A 20,319-nucleotide genomic window follows, 5' to 3' on the forward strand; every position below is an offset into this window, starting at 1 on the left:
GAGGGAGTGCCCGCCAACCATCACGCCCCGGCCCGGGTGCCTGCTGCCGAGGGAGGGGGGGACCCGACCCTGTGGGTGCGGGGGGAGCCTTTCTCGCCCTCGGCCGGCTCGGGGAGCGGTCCGGCGGCGTGGGCCTTCTGGGATAAGCCCTTAATTCGTAGAATCATAGAATCACGGAATGGTCAGAGTTGGAAGGGACCTTAAAGATCATTGAGTTCCAACCCCCCTGCCCTGGGCAGGGACACCTCCCACCAGACCAGGTTGCTCCAAGCCCCATCCAGCCTGGCCTTGAACCCCTCCAGGGATGGGGCAGCCACAGCTTCTCTGGGCAACCTGTCCCAGTGCCTCACCACCCTCACAGCAAAGAATTTCTTCCTAATATCTAATCTAAATCCCCCCTCTTCCAATTTAAAACCGTTCCCCCTTGTCCTGTCACTGCACTCCCTGACAAAGAGTCCCTCCCCAGCTCTCCTGTAGCTCCCTTCAGATATTGGGAGGCTGCTATGAGGTCTCATGGAGCCTTCTCTTCTCCAGGCTGAACAACCCCAGCCCTCTCAGCCTGTCTTCATAGGAAAGGTGCTCCAGCCCTCTGAATCATGATTTAGAGTTGGAAGGGACCTTAAAGATCATCTCATTCCAACCCCCCTGCCCTGGGCAGGGACACGTCCCTCTAGACTAATTAGGAGAGTGCAGTTCCTCCGGGGTACCTGGTGCGTAAGGATTGCTGGAAGGAGAGTCAGCTCAGCTAAAAATAAAAAGCAAGTTCCAAAACAGCAACAACCTAGAGCACTGAAAGTGTTTCAGTGTGCTTCAGTGCCTGCCTTGGGGTTGTTTTTTTTTGTGCTGTGGAGCCCTGTTGGTTTTTTAATATCCACTGTGTGTGAAGGTGTGCAGTGGCTTGCTGTGAAGTGGGAAAGGTTCCTCAGACTACAAGGTGACATGACAGAAGCATTGGGTGACGGAATTCCCTTCAGCAGCTATGTGCTCCTGTATGGCTTTTTAGTGCCATCCGCTCCGTTGTATTGGCTTTATGACAATTCACTGGCACCGTGTCTAAGAGATGGAGTAGTTCTCTAAAGCTGTTGTGATGCTTTTCCTGCGTTGGGATCACAAGAGGATCAGAAAGTACTGCCCTGTAGCTGGCAAGGGTGGAGAGCCTGAGGATGGAGTGCCTCGAACGGTTCCCCTGTACTGAACTCATTGTTACCAGACTAGAATTAATAAGGTGGATGTGGTACCTGTGGTTGCTCATATCTGTCTCTCCTTGCTGTCACATCAGGTGCTATGTAGAAATTTAGCGCCAGTGTTGGCGAAGCAATATTGGCACAGTGTGTGCTGCCATTCAGATGAGGTCAGTTTGAAAGAAATGGCTCAGGTGCAGAGAATTTATTAACACTGCAGTGAAGCATGTTCTTTTTGACCTGTAAAGACAGAGAGGAAGGAAAGCAGGGAACATCGACAGCTTAGATCTCACAACTCTCCCATGCTCTTCTATCTCTTAAGTAAAAGTTGCTGCTGTCAGTTTATCTTCTTGTGTTTGATTATATCTTGTTTTGTTTCTTTTCTCATGTGGTGTTCTATGCAGTCTGCCCTTTTTATTTTTAGGGCTTTCCTGCATGGAAAGAAAGACACAGGAAAAAAGTGCGAATATTGGAAAGGTTCTGTAGTGAAAGCTTTAACTGTGTTGTTTATATATACAGTTTGGGAAAAACTTGTATCTTCTCTGCAGCATCTGGGTTTATTGACTGCCTGTTGTAAGCAGACGTGTACATTTACACTGTATTAGGTGATCTGCAGTAGTTCTTAGTGCACGTGATCTTAGGAAAATAATTGTCATTTTAAAAAAAGTGTGATTTTAATTTGTGGATTATAGTGTTTAAACTGCTATTTGAATAGTTGTCTTGAAAGTTACATATCTGTAATTTGATCTTTACTTTATATAAGCATGAGAAATAGCTTTTTTTTTTCTTTGAGTTCCCATGTGTCTTTGGATATTATCTAATATAGGGATGCCTGATGGCATTTAGCGAACAATTATTAAATAAGTATTTTGTACAAATAACAATGTTCATAGTCCTTAAACTACTTATTATTGTTAATTTGAGCATTTGTAAAGCTCACCTGTTTTGAAGACTTGCACCCTGAGGCTGTGCTTCATAGCATCTTTAATCTGGCATAGATCTTTCCCTATGAAAGTGTTAGGTTTTCATTCTCCTCTCTCTGGTTCTTTCCTTTCTTTTATTAATGCTAGGATTCATGTCCCTGCTTCGACACCCAGATCAGAGATCTGAACTGGCTGAAAACTGTTCGTGGTGTTGTGGTTTATCAGTCATTCTGTTTTGGTTTTGCAGTGTGTGTTGGAGGGTAGGTGGCATATCGTGTTTCACCTAGGTCATTTTAAGACAGCAACACTTCCAAAACATTTCCATATACAATAACAATATATGTTATATATGTACTTCTTAACATAGGTATCTTGTGCAAAGTGGATGTTGTATGATTTAATGACTGCTTGGAGTGGATTGTAGCCAAATCTTTGTGTTTGCTCCCATACAAACATCTCAGTTAGGGCTTTTGCTCTCTTTTTTCAAAGTGACTCTTACTTAATCTAGGCTTAATCAAACAATCCCCTAATTAAAGGGACTGTTACTTCATCTAGGCTGTCCTGAAATGATTTTACACAAAGTAAGCAATAAGAATGCAAGTGTGTTTTTAAAGCAATGGATTATTTAAGCATACCCTTTAAATTTTTTATCATTATTTTGGTATTTTAATTGTACCCAAATCAGTACAGAAAATATAGTTTATCTGCTTTTAAAATGGAATTAATTTCATAGGGTGGCTGTGAAATTTGCTTTAATTTTTTTTTCCTTGTTCTTGTTAAAATTTATGTGGTGGGAAGCGCTTTAAAAATTGATAAAAGTAAGCACAATGAGTCTAAATGTTAATGAAATACGCTTTTGTTTCTGTTGCATAACATGATGGAAATATAACTTCTTACATTACTTGCACAAGAAAATTAAATGTTCCTGCTTGCATCACAATCCTAAAAGTTATATTTTTCTTATGCATATGAATAATTTCCACAGGTGTCTGGTAAATAGCTGATAGAGATGCCTGCACAAATGAAGATACTGAGCTATGTGGCAGCTAGATTCCAAGGTGATGCAATTGACTTTTAAGATGCTGAAATTAAGAAGTGCTTATAATTGTACCGGGGAGGAGAATATTTAGTGATGTTTATAGCTGAAATTTTTTACATGTGGGATTTTTTTTTTTTTAACCACCCACTGACACTCAAGATTCTTGTTTTCCATCCTTACTCCAGGGAATTTCTGCAGGACTTATGACTGCAAGTCTGCTTTGCTCTCCTGTATTAGAAGTGAGACCAGGGCTGTTCTGTTAGCATTGATTTCAAGCAGAATCTTCTCCTGTTTTGTTGTCCCTATCTGCCTTTTGACCTTCTAAGGAAAAGGCTGAGAATAGCCAATTTAATATGAAGACAAGGCTCATGTTGCTTTTTAAGCAACTACTTCAAAGAATGGAGAGAATTAGGAAAAAAAACCCCAAAAACAATGAGTTCTGACTACTGAGGCTGTGTGCTTTCTTAGAATATGGCATATGTGAATATGGCATACTCTTTTTTCTCCTCACTCCATTGATTTCGTTCTTCCACCTGTGATCTCTCTAACTCTTCCTTTTGTCACGCACTGTGTGTAGCTTTTATCTTATTTCTTCTTGCTGCTATATGTCAGTGAATGGCCCCGTTTCCACGTGGGATACATAAATGACAACATTAGTAAAGGTTAAATCTCTGTTGAGAGAGAAAGAGGGGATTTGTACATGCAGGAACTGTGACCTCCGTGGTTTCTGGTTTTGTTGCCAGTCATTAGCCCAACTGAAGCTAGACTTAAAATGTTCCTGTGTTGGATCTGCTGGTTAACTTCGCTTGTGCTTGATAAATTTGGACTGTTCAAGCTTAAGTAGACCCATACTAAAACAAGTTTAGCCTCAGACAGCTCCTGCGCCTGTACTTGAAGTTAATTTGAGTGAATGATAGGTGAGCTAACTTGAGTGCAAACTCAGATCTTGTTTAACTGTGTCTTGTACCAAAAAAAAATAGAGACAAAAATCTCTATTTTAGTTATGTGAATGGAGATTCTAGCAAGGAGGCTTCTTGACTTTTTATTTTTCCAGCCTGAGGAGGAGGTGCTGGAAACATTGTGGTCAGCTTGTAGGGTGCACCCTATGTCCCCTTCTGAACAGAGAGAAACTTTTTTTTTCTTTTTATTTCTGCATATAGCTAGAACTTCCCTTGCCATCTGAGGATGCGTTAGATTTACTGGAGGATGTTAAAGCATAAAGTTGCAGATTGGAACTCCATTGATTTTTGTGTAGAAGTTTGTTTCTCTGTGGAGTTATTTCTTAGGAGATGCCACTGACTGTACCCATGGATGCTTTTACTGTAGAAGTACTTCTTTGCAGCTTTTATAAACACCACTGAAAAAACATTGATCAGATAATTAAGTGCTTTTATACAGAAATAAAGCGTGCACATGGCATTAACTGGGAATAGCTGTTTCTATTTAAATTTGTGTTCTTCCTTGCATTTGAAAATTCGTTCATATCAGATAATTTTTTTGTTCTTGCTTTCCTTGGCCAAAGAAGTACAAAATTTGGAATAATTGAAACAGGACTCGAAAGTTGTGGTCTGCAGATCTGTAAAGTATATGAGATTACAGAGGTACCTCTTGTAGTTTTGGCTGAATGGTCGGAGTCTAATGTGGTGGCAGAGGATAAGAAAATCTTGGTTTTGTCTATACAGTAATTGTGGGCATGTTTGCTTTTTGGCGGTGTATGTTACGGACAGTTAAATTCACGTGTGATAACGTCGTACAAAGTCATGTCTGGTGGAGGGTACTTGGCTAGGCAGTACACAGTGTGCATGCTTTCTTCACCAGTGGCTTGCTCTAAGGGTCAAGGATTCTATATAGGAAAGTAGATAACAGTGTCAATATCAGTGCTGCTGATAACTGCAGTCACATGTACGTTTTAGGAAAGAGTAGACTCTGGTACGTCATGAAGAGAGACTGCCCTTGGGAAAATACTCCTTAAACACGGAGATAATTCAGTAGTGCTGGAAGTACTGTGTTAAGTGTGTGCTTGAACTAGACTGAGATGGGTTCTCTGACCCATGATTTCTCAAGAGGTGGTCCCCGTGTACACTGGTTATCGTTGGAAACTGAGAAGGCACATCGTCCTGTCTATTTAGGGGAAAGATACACAAGTGTGGACAGATTGTGTAACTCCCCTTTATATTATCCTAGTTTTATAAATCTAAAGTTGTCATGTCAACAGATGCTGTAAGGATGAGTTATTTAAGTTTGATCACTGCAAGGGTGTTAGCATGACCTATAGCACAACTGTAAGACACGGCTATGCTCAAATCCTCTTACTGATCTTTATTTTCTCTAAGGTATGTTTTGACTGTGGAGCAAAGAACCCGAGCTGGGCAAGCATAACCTATGGAGTTTTCCTCTGTATTGATTGTTCAGGGACGCATCGATCACTTGGTGTTCATTTGAGTTTCATCCGGTAAGTAATTTGTATAGTTTTATAGTAAAAATGCCATCTTTTAATGTTTGTGTTTGTTCAGATACCTGCGCAGAGGGGAAAACCCATTCTTCTCTCAAGTACTGATTCAGGCCTTTTTAATGTTTTTATTAGCTTTGATGTGTCTGATAGCTGCTGGGGAAATGAGTAAATAGGTATTGCTCAGCAGAATTTGCACCGTGCGCCCATTCCCATTATCTGCTTGTTGTGTTAGATCTGCCAACAAATGTGCATTATTGTTTCTGCATTGAAATGATGAAATAAAGAACAGAGTAAGTATGTTGAATTGTTGTATCATTCCTCCAAATGAAGACTGAGGCAAACATTAGTTCATTGTCCTTCAGTGTATTGATCATAAAGATAGTCTGCTCAGAGAGCTAAATAGCATTTTGCAAGCAATTGTCCTCAGCAGTACTCCAGTGTATTGATCAGAAAGATAGTCTGCTCAGAGAGCTAAATAGCATTTTGCAAGCTTTGCTTCCTGAAGTAGTTCATGATGGTGTCACCTGAGTGCTTGTACTGGGGTAGAGTCAAGGGGTACCCCTTTTGGCAGCCGTTGAGCTCAGTCAGTTGGTGCAGTAAATCTCTACCCTGAGCTTGTCACGTTTCAGGTGAGCATCCTAACTGATGGCCTGCGGGCTTTTTTTGGCCAGATAAATAATTACACGTTTGAAATGTAAGGTTCTGCTTGGAGTGAGTGAGAGCAGCGCAATCAAATATGAATTGCAGATAAAAGCAGTTGTTTTCCATCAACTGAAGTTCTTCCTCTGCTGCCTTTTCTCTGTGTACAAGAGTGTTAGAGGAGGCCTCTCAAGAATCTGTTCCTAACGATCACAGTATTAATTGTCTTCATACTCACTGAGCTCAAAATTTTTGTTGTGTTTTGACATTCAAATTGCCAGTTTGTCCATGACATGCGTGTGATTGTCATCTGCTGTTGACAGAGTTCAAATGCGATTCCTGAAAATGTATCTTATTGGTGCTTTTTAAAAGGGAAAACCTGTCAACCAGAGGGTGCTTTTTTTTTTTTCATGCTTCTACAGTTTGAAAACTACATGGCTTTATTATTGTTTTTCACTTTGTGTATTGTTGCAATTTTTTTTTCTATAGCTGCATACTTTTTACTTTACAAAAAAAAAAGGGGGAGTAGGGGAGGGAGAAACACTTTATCAAAAAAAATTTAGATTTTAAATGGCTTTGGAGATAACATTAAAAATGTTTCCTTCTGTTTAGATCTACAGAACTGGATTCCAATTGGTCTTGGTTTCAGCTGAGATGCATGCAAGTTGGAGGAAATGCGAATGCTGTATGTACTCCTGAGTACTTGCTTTGCACATACAAGCTTGTTAGGCTTGGAAGCTATTGTCTGTCCCTGTTGGCTCACATCTTGGGAATATTTTTATTTTTCCAGTTCATTTCTCTCCTTTTTTTTTGTTTTTCCTCCTCCTGTTTTTCCATACTTCTTGCAACTTTTCCATCTTGGTATTTTTTTCTTACAAGTCATTAATAAAAATCACTGAAAAGGCCAGATCAAATTCCTTGTCAATACATCTCTAATTTAACACAGAAACATTGACAACTGCTGAAAGATGGCTTTCCAACAGCCTGTAAACCTAGCTTATGGGCATCCTCCTGTGACCACGTTTCCTTACATGGTTTCTGAAAATATCATGCCAAAAATCACATCACTGAAGTAAAGATTTGACTTATACCTGAGGTACAGCTGAAGTCAAGATAAGACATGCTATGCTGTCAGAGAGGAAATAGTGTTTTGGTTTGGGCCAATTCATATGGGCTGTTACTTTCAACTTGATTTTTTATGTACTTACAAATAAGCTTGTTACACAATATTTTTTTTGTACATTGAAGTTATGTTGGCTGCTGTATTGTTCTCAGTCTCCTTTATAAAAGAGGATCTTTTCCTTTGTCAACATTTTCGGAATCTTGCCTGTTTTCCCAGGTTTTTTCAAAGACTGACCACCAATAACTGAGATTGTGGTGTCAATTTAGGGAAGCATAGTGGGGAAACATGCAACTTCCCTAGGCAATTTCTACTTTTCTTCTAATTACCTGAATGTTTACTCCTATCTATCTTCATTTGTGCTTTGTCTTTTAATGTCGTATCTTTAAGAAAGTTCATTCAAACTTGCTTTCCGTAGGCTTTTTCTTAACAACTTTCCTGACAATCAGCTTAAGTCTAACACTTTAATAGTCTGCTGGTTTTTTAATTTTCTTACAAAAATTATGAATTCAGGATCATTATTATTTATCTTCCATTTCTGCATTTTCAATCAAACCTTTTTCTTTGAATTAGGCATTCAGCAGTCCATGTCTCTGGCTTACAGATCTGAGCAGTTGTATGGTGTCTTCTGCCTGTCCTTTCTAAGTTACTCCTTTCTCTATTAACACTGCTGTTATGTGAATTTACTCATTGAGTTTCTTTTATGCCGCTTAGTACATAAAAATCACAGATTTGACTAATCAGAAGAGGGAGATTTTGCATGAAAAATATTGTCTTTTTTTAGCCAAAGACCTAAAAGCTTTGGTTAAACTTTATAAACATTGCTATTCAAAGGGTTTAAGGCAGCTGGAAATACGAGATTGCAAAGTTTGAAAAGTATACTTCAGTTAATCTTAGAAAGCATATTACCAGTAGAATAAGAGTAAACCTTTATTATTGAATTTTATGAATTTTTATCTTGAATGTCACTGTTTCCTATCATACATTATACCAAGAGGTATAGTATACCCACAGCCACCCCTCAAATACCTCAAATTCACAAAGGCCTGTTTTGGATTGCCTAGGAAGATTTATATCTGAAACTTTAAAGGTCAGTTTAGAAAATTGTCTGGACATTAAAAAAAATAAAATTAATGTTTTTCTTCCAATTACCTTCAAAAAAACAACCAACAACAACATTCCCTTTTTGCTCAAATTAAAGGCTAAATTCTGTTTTTTCTAACTACTGTTAAGAAGCACTCTCAGATTAACATTGATCATTTGTATTCTGTAACTCCCTGATGATGCTGAATCTTGGCTAACAGCTGTCCTGAGCTTTGTAGCTATGTATACCTTGCTAGAAAATCTGAAGTGTTCTTAGTTCCTTTTGTTTTCAGAGTAAAGCTCTATAATGATTGGAATTAAGAGTTTAAAGAAAAAAAAAAGCTCTGAATATTAAGTTCATAGGTGTGTATATATTTAAATGCAAAAATGCACAATCTTTGTGGCATCTGTGATGTTTATGACTGATTCTGTCATAATCACCGATGTTGACTGGCCTTATCTTTCTCCTGCATGGTTGTTGCTAAATTTTTATATGAAGTACTTGTATACTAGATTTATGCTTTGCAATTGCAGCATATGAGGTCATAACCTCAGGTTATCTAGACTTGCTTACCCTGCTGGAAACTTACTATGTTTTAGTGTAATAGTCTGAGATGTTCTTCCATGCAAGAACATATGGTATGGTATGACTTGCTAGTCAATTTTAGGTACTGACAAATGTGGAATTCTGATATAAATGGATTGATTTGCTTTTGTTTTAAGACCCTAAATCAGAATAATTTTTTTCATTTACATATTTATATTTTCATATACACACGCAAGCATATAAATATATATGAATACGTATGTATATGCATACACACACTTTTCTTTTGAAGGAAGACCATTTTTATACAGGCATTTTGATGCTATTGAACATACATTGTTCTCTCTAGCATGCTAGAGATGAAGCCAAGCAATGCCTTTTAGAATTTTAGGAATGTCCTTTGAAGCACAGGTATTGGCAATCAATTTTGCCTCTTCCTTTCTACACTTAATTTCAGAACTAGGGTTCTTTGTGTACAATGGCAAGTTTGAATTTGTATATGCCCTTAAAACATCCCACTAATGTATTTGGGTTTTCTGTTGTTTTATTTATACATAAAGAGGTTGCCAGAACGGAGTTTTCTTTTTATTTTGGAGATCTACGTAGACTTCATAAATTAAAAAATTGGATTTAGGTAGAGGAGCAGGGTGATACAGTTTTATGTTAAATGGTGTTATTTTTTTTTTGCTGCATTGTGATACAGTTTTATGTTAAATGGCGTTATTTTTTTAACCTGTTTCTCATAGCATTTTCGGTGTTTTCCTTCATAGTTTGCTTTTTTCCATCAACATGGATGCACAACAAATGATACCAATGCAAAGTATAACAGTCGTGGTGCTCAGCTGTACAAGGAGAAGATTAAATCTCTTGCAACACAGGCAACAAGAAAGCATGGTACTGATGTGAGTAGTGTGTGTCCTGTGTCATTAAGATTTCTGAAAAACTTTCTCTTTCCCCCTAGAGTAATTTTAAGTTTCTAATTAGTAATGCAAAATATTATCTGTCCTTGCGAGGTACTGATACACATTGCAGGGAAAAGGAAAGTTGGGGATTAAACTATTTGTAGCTTACCTCAGCAAGTTTGATCTTTACCCTCAGCAAGTTTGCTGATGACACAAAACTATGAGGGGTGACTGTCACCCCAGAAGGCTGTGCTGCCATCCAGCGAGACCTGGACAGGCTGGAGAGCTGGGCCAAGAGAAACCTAATGAAATTTAACAAGGGCAAGTGCAGGGTGCTGCACCTGGGGAGGAATAACCCCCTGCACCAGGACAGGTTGGGGGTGATCTGCTGGAGAGCAGCTCTGAGGAGAAAGACCTGGGAGTCCTGGTGGACAACAGGATGACCATGAGCCAGCAATGGGCCCTTGTGGCCAAGAAGGCCAATGGCATCCTGGGGGGCATCAGGAAGAGCGTGACCAGCAGGTAGAGAGAGGTCATCCTGCTCCTCTGCTCTGCCCTGGGGAGGCCCCATCTGGAGCACTGGGTCCAGTTCTGGGCTCCCCAGTTCCAGAAGGACAGGGAACTGCTGGAGAGGGGACAGCAGAGGACTACAAAGATGATGAGGGGCCTGGAGCATCTCCCTTACGAGGAGAGGCTGAGGGACTTGGGTCTGTTTAGTCTTGAGAAGAGAAGGCTGAGGGGGGATCTGTTCAACACCTATAAATACTTAAAGGGGGGGTGTCAAGAGGACGGGGCTGGTCTTTTCTCAGTGGTGCCCAGTGACAGGACAAAAGAAAATAGGCAGAAACTTGAATATAAGAAGTTTCACCTGAACATGAGGAAGAACTTCTTTCCTGTGAGAGTAGTAGAGCACTGGAATAGGCTGCCCAGGGAGGTGGTGGAGTCTCCTTCTCTGGAGACATTCAAAACCCACCTGGACAAGTTTCTGTGCAACCTGCTCTAAGTAGACCTGCTCCGGCAGGGGGGTTGGACTAGGTGATCTCCAGAGGTCACTTCCAACCGCATATATTTCTATCCTATTTGTTGGGAAAAAGAATATTGGGAGAGAGCTCTAAGTGGAGAATTCAGGATCATTTCTGGGTTATTTGAAACATTCATTTTAACGTTTGCAGTAACTTATAGGAGTTGTAGGCAGAAACTTCTTCAAAACGGAAACTTATTTGTTTGCGAGCGTGCTCCAAAATTGTATTGGTGGAATTGCATAACAAAAATATCAGCACTTCTCCATGAACTGTATAGTGTTTTTGTTTTAGCTTATCTGGAACTGAATTGTTATTGAGAAGTACAGCATGTAAAAATGTAAAAGTGCTAATAGAATTTACTACAAAATATTTGTGATTTTAATGGGATTTGATTTGAACAGGTAAATGTGTGGGTTTGCTTTTTTGCCTACAGAAATAATATTTGAAAAAATAGCGACTTGTGTATGTCCTGAACTTGCTGTTCACCATGAAAAATGCTGAAATGGTTCATGCATGCTGTCAGAACATTGTTAGGTTGCTGACAGGAAGAAGTTATTAGCAAAGTATGCAGAATTACTTTGCTGAGGTGTTAAATGAGTTTTACAAAGTTATCTTTAACATACACAGAAAACATGTTTTGATTGTTTAATTCAGCTTGTTAAAGTCTGTGATTCACTTGAAGTTGATCAGATGAGTGGGAACTAAAAGAAAAGCAAGAAAGCTTAGGGTTTTTCTAATCTATCCATCAAAGTATGAAATGTAATGGAGTGTCGTATATCAAGCTTGAATAAATTTGTAAGGAGAAATTATGTAGCAGGAAAAAAATTCAATAATTTTTTTAATCTGAAAAAAAAGAGTTATTTGAAGATTAGTGAATTTGAAAAAAATATATTAATGTAATTGTCCTGTAAAATTCTTGTTCTCTTTTAATTCTAGCTGTGGACAGATGGATGTGGAACGCCACCTGTGTCACCTCAAAACAAAGAGGAAGATTTTTTTGCATCCCATGTTTCTCCCAAGGTATAGATTACCTGTATTTAGTTATTGTTAGCTTTCTAAACACTTAGGTTAACTGTGGATCTATGATGAACATTAAACCCTGAAAGAAAACCTTATCAAGAAAGGGGAAGTCAGTGGTTTAACATTAACTTGCTTTTCTTTCTGTGGGTCTCAAAATTCTTTCTGGATGTGAACCACTTTCTAAGGTGATAATTTAGAATGACCCAAATAATAGCTAAATGTGGAATGAAACTGTATTTTTTTTGTAGGCTTACAATTCCAATTGGGCTCATGATTCCTCACTTGGGAGTGCTCTAATTTAAATATACTACATGATAACTTTGGGTTTTAATCAGTAATGTTGAACAGTTCTTAAAACTTTTGCTAAGCAGAAGCTTTTTTTCTTTCTCCAAAATACTTACAGCCTCTTTGAAAATGTTAACGTAACTTTCTGAAGGTATTGCTACTGTTGTTTTTTGTTTATTCGATCCTGCCTCCTTAAGGTGGTGGATGGTGTGTTTATTGCACAAGGTTGTTACTTCAGAGACTCTCTTGAGTCTGGTATTTGAAAAATACCAGTGAAAACAACTTCAGCAATTGTAATCTTCAACTTAGAACGATTATTGCTACATCTTGTATTCCTAAATATTGCAACAATATTAACTGTTCTGCTACTCGATATTAAGCGTTCTGCTATAATTGTTTTCTGGTACACTTGCCGTCTGTGAACACCTAAAACACAAGTATTATCATGAGGTGTATTTTGGGGTAGAGAAGAGTTTAAAGAGGTTGGGTATATCAGATTAGCCCTTGTTGTGAAAACTCACCAATTCATACGCATGTTAATTCTCCTGTCATTCTTTTTTTCCTTTTGGTTATTCAGTTGTGGCGTTTCAAAATGTAACTTTTTTGTTCTATTTGTGAGGTTTCAAAAATGGTGCATTTTAAAGGGAAATTGAGCCTTTTTCCTATTTATTTTATTTTAGTAACTTCTACTACAGCCAGTATTTTAATGTCTTTGAAAAAGTGAAATAATATTTACATTTAACAGACTGGGGAGCTTGCTGCATTGTTGTAGAAATGCTCATTGCAAAGACAAAAAAAAATAAAAATTCAGTTATTGTGAATTCCAGTCAAGTTTCTTTACCGGAAGATCATCTGTCCTGAGAGTAAAGAAATAAATGGTATATTTCTGTTTGCAAAGGCAACTTGGAAGAACGCTTGCAGTTGAGTGGGAAGAGCATAAACTGAGGCAAACTAAAGAGAAAGATCTTTAGGCAGAAAAGCATTGTAAATATTTTTGTGGTTAAGGACAAGAAGTAGGAACTTGATACAAACCCTCTTAAAAGAATGTATGGGTAGGATAAAGTGAATTTTCACAGTAAACTACTTTTCAGGTAGCTGCAAAGGCAGGAGGGTAGGAGGTCTGTGTAACTCAGGGCAAGAGGTTATTTGGGTATGCATGTTTTGAGAGAGATTGAGGTTTTAGGGAAGAATAAGCATGAACTGTTAGTGGTACAGCACTGGTGGAAAAGATAATAATAAGCTGATATCATTGTGGCCAGGTCACAAACCTGCCTGTTGAGGAGGATGTGTCTGAGAGAAACGGGAGGTCTCATCAGGAAGACCTGGGAAGACTGCTCACAATCACAAAATAGGTGTTAGAACACTGGAAGTGCAAGAGCTTAATGTGGGGAGAAGGCTTGGTGATTATATGTAAATCATAGAATGGTTTGGAAGGGACCTTAAAGATCATGGAGTTCCAACCCCCCTGCCCTGGGCAGGGACACCTCCCACCAGACCAGGTTGCTCCAAGCCCCATCCAGCCTGGCCTTGAACCCCTCCAGGGATGGGGCAGCCACAGCTTCCCTGGGCAACCTGTTCCAGTGTCTCACCACCCTCACAGTAAAGAATTTCTTTCTGGTATCTCATCTAAATCTCCCCTCTTCCCATTTAAAACCGTTTCCCCTCGTCCTATTACTGCACTCCCTGATAAAGAGTCCCTCCCCATCTCTCCTAATAAAGAAATGATCCAGATTTCCTATACTATATTGCCATTATGAATAAAGACAATTAATAGCCAGCATACAATAAATAAGTCTAAGCCACAACTAAAATGCCAGTAATTTTTTTGGATGGTAAACATACTGAAATTCCTGAGAAGGAAATGTAGGTGCTCAGGAGTGGTTTGAAACCATCTTGCTTTTAATAAAGGTAGGCATTTCTTGTAATGTTAATAACTGCCCTCCTGAGAACGGGCTTTAAACCTAGAAGCTGTAATGATAAGGATCTAGTATTAACTAGTCAGTGATGCTCAGGCAGTCTTTGAACACCATGTTTATATTTATTTACTGTATTCTGTTTCGTGAGCACTTTTGATTTTTGTAATCTTTTTCAAGGCAAAGAATACAGACTGGGTGTTATCAGAGCCAGTTTCTGTACAGAAGAATACTTCAGAAAATATTCCAGAATGCCATGAAGGTATGACTGATTCTTTGTTAACAATAAGCTGCAATTTTCTGGTAGTATCTTTGTTTAGACTCTTTGTTCCCTGCTCTAATAGTAAAATACTGTAACCATGCTAGTAATGCAAGAATTTGGGAGATGAAGGACTTTTTAGATGGGTTATACTAGAATGTGTGGGACTGTGTGTGCCTCTAATAATGTTTAATAGAAATACAAATTAAAATTTGATTCAAAAGACTTCAGATCAATCTTTGGGTGCCTGTTGCTCCTTTAGTAACTGGTAAAGCTGTGATAGAAATAACACGTTTTGCTAGATGTATCAAACAGTACCCTAAGTGAACTGAATTTTAAGCATTCTCAAGAGCCTTCTGATATCCTTACCCTTGTTATTCATTATGTTTTAGGACCAGAACATGGACCAAGTGTTGATTGCCTTAGTGTATCACCAAAAGCTGCATTAGGTAATGATTGTAAGCAGAAGATAGCAACCAGTATAGAGTACTTAAATATTCATTTGTACAGAGAATGTGTGACTGGAAAGAGATGTGAAATACTTACTTTAGTATTGGTCTGCATGAGTTAGTTGAAACCTCTGAATTTGTATTACAGCTTCTTCTTTTAAACAGTGTATTCTGAGGAAATTAATATTAGTCAGCATTGTTCTGGTTTTATCTATCTTAGCTGACCTGATGAATTTAAAAGCAACAGGTATCATACCTCATAAAGGTGGCCATTAATGTTTTACACCTCCTGTTAGGCTGCTTTAAGTTCTGCATTTAAAGCACCCAGGTGGAATAGAGCATTGTGTTGTGACTAATGGCCTGTTTTTTATGTTAGGCAAACACATCTTTTACTAACAGGTCAGTCTTTCTATCTAGATGTAGGGTTTGCTCCCTTTTCAGGAAACTGAGCATAAAAATTTAGACTGGAAGAATTTTGTATTTCTAATATGGTATCTTCAGTGTCCAGAGTCTTAATTTAATTAACACTGAAGATTGTATTATACGACAAGTAGGTTAAAAAAAAAAAAAAAAGTTGAGGAAAATAGAATAGAATAACATATGTCAGTGATTTGTAATTTTGAGGATCATCCTGTGTTGTGGTTTAGTCTCAGATGGCAAGAAAGAGCCACGTGGCAGCCACTCTCTTGGGCCCCCCTCCTCCCAGGGCCTGGCCGCGAGAGGAGAATTGGAAGAAAATGGTAAAACTTGTGGGTTAGGACAAAGGCAGTATAACAGAACAGCAAAGGGAACGGGAAACAATAACAGTAACACCGATAGAGGAGTATACAAAAACTGTTATGCTGTAACCAGAACATCCTGCAGGAGCCAGTTTCTGAGGATAAGTGTTGATTCTAAGCGGCACGGAGGTAGTAAAGAAATGGTGACTGGACTAACTCGGTGCTTCAGGAAGGTACAGTCTTCATCACCTGGTTGGGTTTGGTAATTTGTTTATGTTTTGTTGTTTCTTTGTTAGGTTGGGGTTTTTGGGGGGAGCTGGATACTGGGAAAAAGAGTTAATTGCATACACTTCCTGTTTTTCTCAATTGTATCTTTAACACGTACTTTTCTTGTTTCTTTTGGGCATCACAAGTTCTGTCTTACCTGAAGAATCTCTGTTCTGTGTATGCCTGTGTCAGGGGGGTAGTAGGTGACTCAGATTCACAAATCCCTAGCGTGACTGAAGTCACACAACTCTCAAGGTCCACATGCAAACGTTTATTAGGTTCCCACAGTGATTAATACAGGTCATAACTAGGTCCACTATATTTGATTAGGTATACAACAAATTATGGCAAGCGGGTAAGGGACTCCTTGTGTTACTTAGCAACAGATACACAACAAATTATGGCAAGCAGTACTTAACAACAGATAGACAGTGAATTAAGGCGAGTGATAAGGTGTGCCTTACTTAAATTCAAAGGTGTTACTTACTTAAATTCAAAAGAAAAGAGAAAAGAAAAAGAAACAGAGGGATAGGGAAGGAGAGACAGAATGAGAGAGGGAGAGATAAAGAGATCACTTGATCCTGGTTCCAGCGTTGGTCCAGTCAACTGGTGGTGGGATGGGGGTGTAGGAGTGCTCTTCGGTGTATCCCCCTGCAGTGACACTTATTTTCCCCTTTTATGTTTGTCTTATCAGTACGATCTGCCTCACTGCTACAGGGCAGTTTCATTTCAGTTTTCTTCACACCCCCACCCCACCCCCCCAAGGTGTAGCACGATTTGGGTGGAGAGAACTGAGTGCCATAGTTATATATGTTTAGCAGGATCTCCATAATCTTCATTAGCATCTGCAGGAGTGTCAACTTTAACATGCATTTTGCGGATAATGAGGATCATTCACGGGCCACAGTAGCCTTTTGAAGAAACAAAGAACAAAGCAGGTTACTGTTCTCTTGTCCTTGCTGAGGAAAAGCAGCTGCCCTGTCTCCGTAGGGCTTCCTCCTCCAGATGCCCCCGGGCACATCTTGTGCTCTTCAGGCCTCCCGCACGGGTCAGACAAGAGATAAGCAGGTGTTAGCCTTCCCAGGTTTTTTTGAGCAGAAGGCCTGGCATTTGGGAGCGTTTGAGACATTGCTCAGGAAGGCTCAGTGTGCCTCCTCCCCCTCCCCTTCATCTCGCACCATTGTTTCATGCTTCCCCAAGGCTGCTTCTCTCAGTCTGTGTTTACAAGTCCTCTCTGACAGCCTGTTTCAAACTACATTTCAGCTCAAACCAGTTTTTCTGTGTATATAAGCATTCAATAGGAGTTGTCGGTTGAAAACTTTCACTTGTGGGAGATTTACCCTGACTCATGGTAGCTGTCAAGAATGCATAATACAGTGCCTTACAGAACGTAGTGAGTCCTATTAGGGTTTCATTAAAAATACCACGATTAGGAGTTGAGTCAAATTTCATGCAGAGCAGAATGTAAATTTGTTTCCTTTCTGTGTTTTGATATTTAAGATGAAGCATTAGGACTGGAACTTTCAAACTTTATACATAGACTCCTGTTACCAAAGACAGGCCTCTGCTTTCTTTATAACCATATGCTAACTAAAATGTTGTTTGCTTCCTACTAACCTTCTTACTGTGCTGACATAAATTGTAGAAAAAGGTTAATGTCCAAGCAGATGTTCCAAGTAATGATAATGAGGAGAAAGCCAGAAGTAGTTAATCACTTCTGGGATGGGATAACAAGAAGTAGTTAATCACCTAAAGGTTCTTTTATATGTCAAAGTATGCACTCCTATGTGAATGAGGAAAGAGTTGTGGCTACTTCAAGGAACATCCTTATCATCCTCAGATAATACCTTAGAAGGATAATATTAGGAATCCACAGAGAAGCTCATGCCTGTGCAGAAGTGTTTTGCAGACGCAGCAAAATCTAATACGCATGTGCAAAAGGGTTATTAGGTCATCCTAATGAATATGTAAGCAGAGGTGAAGTTTAGTATTAGGCACGCAGGATTATTAGAACCTTTTGTGTCTAAATAACAGGTGAATATCCCCGGTAAGGTGTGTTAGATTTGTGTATTTCCACCTAGCCCTCGACGTCGAATAAACTATATCTCCTCTCTAAACTACTTCTGGTTTTGAGAGCTTTTATTTCAGGTAACACTCCCACTACTGTACTTAGGCAATTGAGCAAATCTATTCAATGTAGAGAGCATGTTGCCACCTCTGTTAACGTTTGCAATTTTCCTTATAATGATACAGGTATGTTTTACGTGTATCATCAGTGGTTTTAAACGTAGCCAATACTTTTCCATCCAGGAAACAATTTATCTTAGAAATGTTGTGGGATCAGGTGGCTCTAGTCTGGTTCAGAATAGCGATTACTGCATTCTTGTTCTGTATAAAAGTAGGTATCTACAGCTGAAAACAGCAGTAATTTTATTACTACTTTGTATTTGCGAGATACTGTATCCTCCATCAGATGCAGTTTCCCATGTTTTCTTGGAGATATTCACGGCTCTGTTCCCTGTAACTCAGTTTAGCATCTCGGTCTCTTGGTGAAGAAACTTTAATAGTTCAAGGCATTAAAATAAATTCCAAAAACTATACCGAGGCTGATATTGTGGAAATGATCTTCTGCAGTTCTGGAATTAATAAAATTGTATGTCAAGTAATGCACCTTTCATCCTTGCAGAGAACACCACCTTCATAAAAAAGAAGCCAAATCAAGCTAAAAAGGGGGTAAGTGTATAGAAATAATGCATATTTTTATCTGCATTATAGATCTCTGGAAATACGTAGATTGCAATATGGAAATGTATCATGTAAGTTAGCACTAAACAGTACTTGAATCATATATGAAACTAAAATGGAATTGAAAACTGTTTGTATATCAAAGCAGCCAATGGTCTGTTTGAAAATGGATTATTGTTAAAATGAATTTGTCTGACAGGTTACTGTTATTATGTAGTAGAGTACTTCAGATCTGTGGATTGTTTTCTGACCTCAGACAAATTCTGTTCACACTTATGTAGCTCATCAAACTGTCTAGACTTCTACGTGTATATTTGAGTGTCATTTTCTCTGTGCTGTCTGGACCTGAACAGCAGGTGATATCTTTTTAAAAAAATGAGTAAAATAAAAATGTCAAATGTTCTTTTCACTACCATTGTCCCTGCAGCTCCCCTAATGCCCTGTAACCTTTCTTCTCACTTGCTTTTACTGGGTTGCAGGGCTTCTTCAGTCTTTCACCTAAGTTACTTGTCATTAAAATCCTTTTGTAGCAAATCCTGAAAGCAGAGGGAGTTCCAATAGCACTTCTGAGTGCTCTTATACCATGCTTGCATATTGAGCACGTGTGGCATAAATCTGTCAATATAAGGTGAGTTTGAGACATTCGAGTATGTATTTCTGAGAGAGTCCTCATCTCACCACACAGCAGTATGGTATTTGGTTGTATTTATAGATAACTTGCAGCTGCATTCAATTCAAGATAGTTTACAGACTTGTTTCTGGATGGGGTCTTAGCACTTTCTTTGGCATCTGGTCTCTGTAAAGGAGGCATGAGGAGAGTAGAGTATCTCAGAGTCCTGTTTCAAGAAACCTGAAATCTGAGCAAGACAGCTCAAGTTAGCTAGAAAAAACTAGGTTTTGAATGTATGGTTCCTGAGGCCAAAGAAAATAGCCCTAATATTAGGCTCTTAGGGTGACAATATGTTACATGGAGTAACTTCTTTTCAGTCTGGGCTATTCTATGGCAAAAGATTTTGAAGGTTTATTGGAGCAGATTAATTTAGATTGAAACCTATTATTTCTTACTCCCACTAGAGGGCCCTAATATGCAAGAGGAATTTCTTATTTTAAATGGTTTATGCAGATATGTTTGCTTACAGTAAGAACAACATAACTGGGCTTACAGGGCACGTGCAGTTTGTGAACTGTAGCTTCAGAGCCTAAAACCAGGTGTATGTAGGCCAGAACTTTTATGCAAAAACTAAAGTGTTAGAAGGTTAAAATATAAGTACTGTGAAAAAGAATATGGCCAAAGAATGTTACAGACAAGGAATTAAACACATGGGAGACTGAGAACAGCAGTTCGAGTGCTGTTGCCACCATCTGAATCAGCATCATTGTATCTATTCATATTTGTAGTATTAAGTGTTTTTAAAATCTTTGATGAATGAAAGAAAATGTATGCCTGCACTGAAGTAATACGAACTAGAAATAGAATTATTTTAAAAGAATTAGTGCAAAACTGGAACCTCTCAGCTGATGTGTTTGTCTAAAAAAAAGTTTACCATGCTTTATCACATGTGAAGGCAATACATGTATATAGAAAACTTGTATATTGTTCTTCTACCATTAATCAGTAAATACCTACGTACACATTTATTGACAATATGATCAATACATAATCTTAAGACAACACACTAGCACTTGCCAGTGAGAACTGAAGAATCTTTGTCACTTCTAAATACAAATTTTGCATTAAGTGAATGAGCATCAAA

The 20,319-nt window shown here is 38.7% G+C and overlaps 1 protein-coding gene across 1 annotated transcript in view; it reads left to right on the forward strand.

Annotated features, from left to right (window-relative positions):
- The window catches only part of ARFGAP3 (ADP ribosylation factor GTPase activating protein 3), a 40,193-nt gene that overhangs the window by 300 nt on the left and 19,574 nt on the right, over positions 1–20,319 (forward strand). The window contains exons 2-8 of the mRNA XM_014957045.1: positions 5,477–5,595; positions 6,847–6,919; positions 9,755–9,886; positions 11,845–11,928; positions 14,307–14,388; positions 14,778–14,834; positions 18,507–18,553. Coding sequence (XP_014812531.1) covers positions 5,477–5,595; positions 6,847–6,919; positions 9,755–9,886; positions 11,845–11,928; positions 14,307–14,388; positions 14,778–14,834; positions 18,507–18,553 — 594 coding nt within the window. The remainder of the gene's footprint in view (positions 1–5,476; positions 5,596–6,846; positions 6,920–9,754; positions 9,887–11,844; positions 11,929–14,306; positions 14,389–14,777; positions 14,835–18,506; positions 18,554–20,319) is intronic.

This window comes from Calidris pugnax, unplaced genomic scaffold (assembly GCF_001431845.1).
Source record: "Calidris pugnax isolate Ruff unplaced genomic scaffold, ASM143184v1 scaffold189, whole genome shotgun sequence".
Taxonomy (NCBI): domain Eukaryota; kingdom Metazoa; phylum Chordata; class Aves; order Charadriiformes; family Scolopacidae; genus Calidris; species Calidris pugnax.